General features: G+C 40.7%; 1 protein-coding gene across 1 annotated transcript; it reads right to left on the bottom strand.

Moving 5' to 3' along the window:
- Window positions 1-600: 600 nt before the first annotated feature.
- On the bottom strand, window positions 601-5,449 carry RNASE10 (ribonuclease A family member 10 (inactive)). Its single transcript, XM_072624031.1, is given in 4 exon segments — window positions 601-1,246; window positions 1,248-1,528; window positions 1,531-1,647; window positions 5,440-5,449. Coding segments are annotated over 4 exon segments (708 nt in total). The 3' UTR covers window positions 601-946.
- Window positions 5,450-8,149: the final 2,700 nt, after the last annotated feature.

The raw sequence follows: 8,149 nt of genomic DNA, 5'->3' as shown, positions 1-8,149 counted from the left end.
AGTAGTACAAGTAGGCACTCACTGGAACCCTCTCCTAACTTCTACAAGCTTACTTAAGTCAATAGCATAAAATCAGATTATTAGCCTAATTTTCTATTAATTGATTATTCCTTTAATACAAGAAAGACACTACCATTAGTTATGGCTTGGTTAAAATGGAACTGATTTTGGTTTCCTATATAAAATTACTAACCATCTATAGTTGCCACACAATCATATTCACTTTACTTACAGCAAAAACAGAGACTCAGTTTATCTTGACTTTATAACCAAACCCAAGTTTCTCCTGAAATAGAAACTCAGAGGATAAAGACTAGGGCAACACCTCTACACCATTTATACCCGATCCTGGATTGGGAGAGGCAGGGACAGAATCCTAACACTAGATCTGCCTTTTCATTACCTCCCATGCCAAGAGAAAAAAGAAAATTTAATAGCTTTTCTTTTCTTGCTTCCATCTTCCAAAGGGTCAAATGTATGCTCCATTTTCAGAAAAACTCTCACTAGGGCTGATTGCTGAAGGGGTGAAAAAGCAGTGGGGGATGAGAACCCGGGTTGTCAGCAGCTCTTGCCACAGCCTTCCTTGCAAAATCATGTAAGTTGTGTGTGTGTGTGTGTGTGTGTGTGTGTGTGTGTGTGTGTGTGTGTGGCATGGGAAGAGAAGAAAGAAAATATTGAACAATTTTCTTGAAACTTCTTGACGTCAGTTTATTAATTTAGAAAGTGAGAGGGTAGGGAAAGAGGGACAGGGAGGGAAGGAATAAGTCCATATACAATATTATCATATGTCAGGCACTGCACTAAGAACTTTTTACAAATATGATTGCATTTGAAGTGAGAGGAATGGATTAGATAATCTCTATATTTTCATTAGTATCTGGGGTCAATTTTTCTATGTCCTTAGAATGAGAAAAAACAGAAGAAAGAAGAAGAAACACCTGCATTGTTAGGCATATTCTTTAAAATTCCCAGGGTTTATCCCATCACAGGTAATAATTATGTTCATGGTCATGGGAATGCTTTGGTATTTGCACTTATGGTTTGAGACCATGTCATGGATCAGTTGGCAGACAGTCAATTGCAAAGATTCTCTGCTCTGGTGACAGTTATTCCCCTTTTCCTTACAAGGAATGTTTGGAGTGACCCAGATGGCTCTGACTTTGTCATAGTGCTCGTGGATGAAGGTATGCTTCTCCTTACAGGTGCCCTTTGGCCCTGATAACTTCTGGGCCATCATGACGTTGTTATTCCCTATTATTCTGGAGTTGCCTAGAGTGGAATATAGCCTCCTTTGGAAACAACTCCTCAGTTGCTGGTGTCTCATGGCCTACAGCTTCCTTTTCACTGGTCTCTGCCAGTGACATTTTCACCTCGTCCAATAGCATGTCATTTTTGCCAGACTCTTGTAGTCACGTGGCTTTTATGGCTCCTATATTCTCTGTGGTCTCTGCCTCTTTCCATGAGTCACTGTCCCAGAGCTGGTTCAGCAGTTCTTGGCCATCCTTTAGTTCTGTGGAGGTCAGCCAAGCCCCAGATCTAGGCCCAGCCCTAGCCCCAGCAGCAGCAGCAGCATCACAGGAAACGTCTGCAGCAGGACTGACTGGGAGAGAAGAAAGGGAGATAGAGCGAGGGAAGAGGAGTAGGAGCCTGGTGTTTTTTAGATGCTCATCTCCCCAAATCCTCCCAGTCTTGTCTCTTGGTGGTTTCCTTCCCTGCATTCCCTCATCCACACATGACAAAGTATTCCTCTCCTTATGTTTCACATATTTCCAATGCTTTCTGGTCTACTTTATGACCTTACTTTGGGATCTTCAGATCATGAACCTACAATTGGAAGGGACTTTAGAAATGACTTCTTCCAACCTCCTTCTTTTACAGATGAGGAAACAGAGGTGCAGGGAGGTTAAATGTTTTATTTAGGGCCACACCAGCGGTAAATGGTAGAGGCAGGATGTGAATCCACCTCCTCTGACTCAAAAACCAGTGGTCTTTCTCTTACAGCCCACACTGACCCAAGACATTCTATCATGGTTCTGGGACCTTCCACCCCCGGACCTTGTGCTGTGGTTTCTTACAGAAACAAGATCTGCCTCTTCCTCAGGTCAAAGAGGCTCTAGGGAATGTCTTTCTTCTGTAATTAACAGGAGGTAGAGTTGGAAATTAGTGGAATAGGTGAAGTTGAGTACATGTAGTACCTTCATGGGGAAAGATGAAAGGCAATCAAGTATTCCCTTAGAAGATAAATGACTATAACAACCCCAAGGTAGAAGGCCAGGGATAACATCAGTCCCTGCAGACACACTTCTCTTCAGTGAGATTGCAAGTTGCAGTCCAGTGAGAGATGTGATCATAAATTCCAAAGCTCTGAGTGACTCATGAAGCAAGATTTTGTGAGAATAGGTTTTATTTTTTTCCTCTCACTTGGAGTAAATGGACTTTCCTTTTTAACATCTGAGAAATATCCTCAGCAATAGGGAAACCATTTCCAAATCTCACTCCATGTAGAGGACTATAATGGGAGACTGCAGAGTGCTTGGAGAAAACATTGGCTTGGTTTCTAAAGACCATGATTCCTGGTCTTTGTTCTGATATTATTTTCCTTATTTTGGGAAAGTCACTCAGTTTTCCTGGACCTTAGTTTTCTCATCTGTAAAATGAGAGTGTCAGATTAGATGATCTAGGTCCCATTCAGCAATAATGCGTATGATCTTAGAAGGAGATGAAGTCATGTACATTTATGACTGTTTTTTCCTTGTGAAATCTACCCCCTTACCCCACCTCAAAGGCAGGAAGAAACTCTTTCCCTTACTCCCATCATCTATTCCGTATCTCCAAGCCAATTCAGGGAGGAAAATATTTACTTTTATATTCCAGAGCCAGATAATGCTTGTTAGAGTTACGTCTTGCCTTGACAAGCCACTTCTGCAGCAGATAAACTATTCTTTACTCAGTTATATTTGAACTTCAGCCAACCCCAACATAGGATAGGGAATGTAGGATATGCTGGGATTTCTTTGCTTACCAAATCTAAAGGCAGCTGAGCAAGAGCACATTAAATTCTCAGTCCAATCAGACCTCCACAGGTTGGTACCTTCCATCTAGGATGGTATTTCTTCCAGTACACCCAATACTGATGTAACTTACCTAAGCACCAGAGTAGCTTCTAAGGCTCTCTTCAATTTCCTACCTCTCCTCTTTTACCCTCCCTGGAGTCTCCCTTCCCACCTAAGTTTTCCTTCCCTTTATCAGATGCTGAAGCTGAGTTACAAAGGAAACAGTAATGATCTCCTGGTTTACTATTTATCCTTATATACAATTCTGCCCCCTTCTTCCACCCCCTTACCTCCCAGCTCTTTGGATATATTTTCAGTCTGCTCTTGCTCCTACCCCCACAAATTCTATAAGATCAGGCTGTTTGGAGACTGAAACACATCCAGTCATCAAGAAGGGAAGTGATCCAAGACTGCAAAATGACTGCTCAATAAACAGTTCTGCTCCTTTGCTTACACCCCCACAGCTCTCTTGTGTGTAGCTGAGCTGGAGCCACACACCTGAATTTAAATATTTTCCACATTCTCTCTAGCTCTTGTTAGTTTAATTCTTTTCTGGGGGAAGCCAGGCCTTTTGGTCTTCACTCAATTTAACTGTCCATTATGGTTATCTGGTTTTTCAGTTTGAGAAAATATATCCTAGGGGTATCACTGCATGATGGTTAGAGAGCTGGCCTAGAAATCAACAAAACCTTGATTCAAATTTTGTCTCTGACACATACTGGTTGTGTGACCCTGGGCAAGTCACTGAAGCCCTCATTGCTCTAGGACAGGGCACTCTGTCCTAGATTATATGTTGCAGAAAAGGTACCAGATTGGTAGAGGAGGTTTCTCTTTATTTTGGAGTGCCATATATCAATGAAATCACAGGTTTCATGATTGTTGAGAGTTAGGATGGCATAGTGGATAGACATCTAGTCTCAGAGCTCACAAGGCCTATTTCTAACACATACTAGCTGTGTGACCTTATAAGCAGGATCATGAGCCTAATTACTTAGGCTCCCGGAAAATTCTCAAAGACTTTAAGTTTCAGAAAACTTATAGGAGGTGCCCCCACAAACATTCACTTATTTGATTTTCACAAGAGCCCTTTGAAGTAAGGAAAGCAAGTAGCATCCTGAATTTACAACTGAGGAAATTGAGACAGACAGATTAAGTGGCTTGCATAGGTCTTAAAAGTAACAATCGAGGGTTGAGACTTAGGTTCAGTAGGTTCACTATGCCTTGTGGGTCTTCAAAGTGTGGTCAAAGGACCTATAAAGAGATCTGCAAGTTGATCTTTAGTATTTTCAGTCTTTACAATATGACTGTATTGTTCTTTTGGGTGTGAAATAATAATAACATTATTTTAAGGTTTGCAAACTAATTTACATATGTTAACTCACTTCATCCTACAATAACTCTATGAAGTAGGTCCTACTATTGTCCCCATTATAGAAATGAGGAAACTCAGGCAGTAAAATTGACTTATGCAGGGACAGACAGCCAGTAGATACCTGATCAGGGGAGGCAGAAGCAGTTAGTAGAAATTTAGGAATGAATCCAAGGGAAAGCTTTGGAATCACTGAATTCCTATATTGGGAAGGACCTCCAAACTTTAGGGAAAACATTAATCTACTCTAACCTTTCCAACGAAGAGTCATCTAGTCTTTTCAGAAATCAAGGATGCTTTTGTATAATTTAGTTTACCAGTCAACTCTACCAATTTTATTTTCCAGTAGGGGGTTGCAGGGCAGATCCTAAGGCAGAAGTAAGAATTAGGTAATAATTACTTCCCCAGTTTGCATGGCCAGTTCCTTCTCCCCTACTGGAACTTGGTTTCAGGAAAGGATCTGATACTGGTCATTTATTTATACCTTAGTATAATTTGTTCAGAGATGCGCTGGAGTCAGCAACAATTTGCTCGTGAGTCAATGATCAAATTTTCAGTGTGAATAGTTGTATCTTGGAAATCATCAAATGCTACAAATCAGACCTTGATTTATTGGCTTGTTGATAAGAAAATGATGGAGAAAATATTAATGATTCAGAATAAACTTTAAAAAGTATTGGATATTTTTAGAGAGGTGGTGTGAAATATCTTCCAGCACTCCACTACTTGTACCTTAGACTCTAGGGAAGTCTATGGGACCTCACTCCTAACAACATAGTTCAGGAGCTCCTGCACTTGGCTTTTTATTAATCAGCCAGTAGAGGCAATTCTCTCTTAGCAAAAGCATTCTCTAAGACAGTACAGTAAAAAGAGCTTCTATAAAATATTCCTTTCATAAATTTGGGGCACATTGTCCCACAAATACACATGTAGTTGGTGGGAAGAGTTTCCTCAGACTTGGAGAGCACGATAGTTATTAGGCATATGTGTAGTAAAAAGAGTAATGAAAAAACTCACCTTCTAGCATTGCAAGGTCTGGAAGTCTCCTCTCTTCCCAGAATCCTCCTTTAACTACAGTGTCTCTTGTTGGGCAGGTTGCCTCACTGCTAGGCTAGTATTGCTCTTCCTAGGGCATCTCTGCTTGGCTGGCTGCTTATCTGGGTTCCTAGACTTCCGCTCCACTCCACATCCTGACTCTGAATTGCTGGAAGTCACATTTCTCCATGTTGCTTCCTCTAATCTCTCTGTATCAGTGTCTCTCTGGAGTGTGTGTCTGTGCTGTGTGCCTCTGTTTCTCTGTGACTGTATGTCTGTGAGTTCTTTTTGTCTCTATGCAGTCTTATCCACTCCCTGTCAGAGGCAGTGTCACTTATTGGTCCTGAAATCTCTCTCACTCCTGAACTGCTGGATGGGGTGTCTCTCCTACTATTAGATGTCATGCCCAATAGGGAAAGAAGAGAGGTTAAATCCCCTTTTCCTCACTTGTAGGGGTCCCTTGACTGCTCCTCAGAATTTATCTTTTAAAGGCTTCTAGAATTAGGGCTAATTTTCACCCCCTTCCTTTCCTCCCCTCCCCAGCCAATTGAGTTATTTCCTTCTTGACTCAATAAGAGAATTTTTAAACGTCATAAACGGACCAGAGCATAGACACAACTAATTTTCACATCAGAACCTGATCATGTGCAATGACTCCAATCTGTGACTGCATCACCTGAGTTAAAAGTGTGAATCAGCCCCTTTCCATTTTACAAACCTCAAAGCCCAGGTGACATTGACAAAGATCCCCTTTGTGTGTGTTTAGCTTTTGAAGTTCTCCTTTTTAGTTTCTTCACAAAAATTCTTCTAGGGTAGCTTTTCTGGCCCACAAAATGTCCAAGAAGACCATGAAGAAGCAGAGATAATAGAGGAAACAAGGCCGAGAGACAAGAGAAAAAAAGAGAGATAGACACGTAGGGGCAAGATGGGTATAAGCCTTGGCAGATGAGGTATCAAGTTGTTCCTTCCTGGAGGCACCCTGTTTAATGCTGTGTCTTTCTTCTTGGCTGTCTGTCTCATGCTGCTTTATCTGTCTCTGCGTACGGATGTTTCACCTTGGGTTCAGGCAGGTGCTGCCCTGGACAGCATCTCCATAGACTGCCTTTATCATTTGAGATCTTCCAACTTCCCTCTCTATTTGAGTCTGGTCTGTCTTGAATTTCATCCTCTGAATATAGAACCTTCCAAGTGGACAATGAGCTAATCAGATAATTCAATCTATGTGAATTTGCTGAGGGTTTAGGCACTCCTTATTTTCTAGGTAACTCTGCAATTAAACATTGACTCCCTTTGGAATCCTATCAGTCATGTCCCAGATTATGGCTCTGCACATAAATAATCCAGAAGAGAAGAGAAAGTCACCCTGGAATGCTAGCCCTGTACCTTGTTAGTTTTTATTTTGCTTTATAAAATATATTTTGTTATTATTCTTTTAAATAATTTTTATGGATATTTTCTATTTCTTATATTACCACAGCATATCATATAACCTTCCCCCTCCTCTTCCTCCCTACAAAGTGTATTTTAATCTGTAGTTGATTAATTTTTCAGGGTCCCATAAAGCTAGGAAAGAGATTAGAATTTCATTGGAATGGGGGCTGAACCTTGAGAGATTTATGGGTTATCATGAATTTGGGAGGGAATAAGAAACTGAGGGTGACAAAAATGAGTTCATGCATACTCCAAGAATGAAGTGATCTAGTATCTAGTGTCTGGGGGCAAGTACCTAGTGCCATTTAGTGCTTTAATTTGACATGGCAGACCACCAGGTTGTCTGTTTCTTCTTGCATATAAGCAAGTTGGAGCAGCTTCAACCTAGCCTGCCACCTCCTGGCATTTCATGAGATATCACCTTGAATAGCCCCTGTAGGGCTCTGTTATTAATAGCAAAAACAGTCAGTCAGGCAACAAGCATGTGGAACGTTTACTACTCACAGGAAAAAGAAGCACCGTGTCCCATTAAGGAGAGTTGAGAGGTAAGGATTAGTTTAAGATTTGATTAGACTCTGGAAAGCAGCAGCCAACTCTTTATAGCTTTCATTATTCAAGCATTTTGTAGAAAATCCATACCCGTTTAGAAACATTGAAAAAGACAGAGAGAACATGGCCTCTAAATATGAAGAAAGATTTATCTCATTGATGCTGGAGAATATATCCTTTCAATGATATCCTATGTTTGATTACTTAATAGGTTTGGATTTACAAATCCAACACCTCAAAGAAATCAAAGGAAGCGCATAAGACTCATATGCACAAAATCTGTGTAGCAGCTCTTTTTGCAGTAGCAACGCACTGGAAACTTAGATGTGCCCATAAATTGGGGAATGGCTGAACAAATTGTGCGTGGTATATGAGCATAATGGAATACTGTCGTGCTGTAAGAAATAATGAAAGGGACAGTTTCAGTTAAACCTGGCATGACTTACATGAATAGTTACAGAACCAGGACACCAATTTATACAGTAACAATAAAGACAGACTATTTTTAATACTTAAAAACTCTGATCAATGTAATGCCTATCATGGTTCTCCAGGACCAATAATGCAGCACTCTACCCACTTTTTGGCAGGGGGTGTGCTTTATTGAGCATTAATTACAGGAACTATGAATGTTTAACACGGAGTAGAGAAGATAGCCCTTCAGCCACTCAATATAAAAATGAAAGCCTTTATTAAAAAGCATAAATATTGA

Source organism: Notamacropus eugenii, chromosome 7, assembly GCF_028372415.1.
Source record: "Notamacropus eugenii isolate mMacEug1 chromosome 7, mMacEug1.pri_v2, whole genome shotgun sequence".
NCBI classification, from domain to species: domain Eukaryota; kingdom Metazoa; phylum Chordata; class Mammalia; order Diprotodontia; family Macropodidae; genus Notamacropus; species Notamacropus eugenii.
This window is presented reverse-complemented; position numbering and strand designations above follow the sequence as displayed.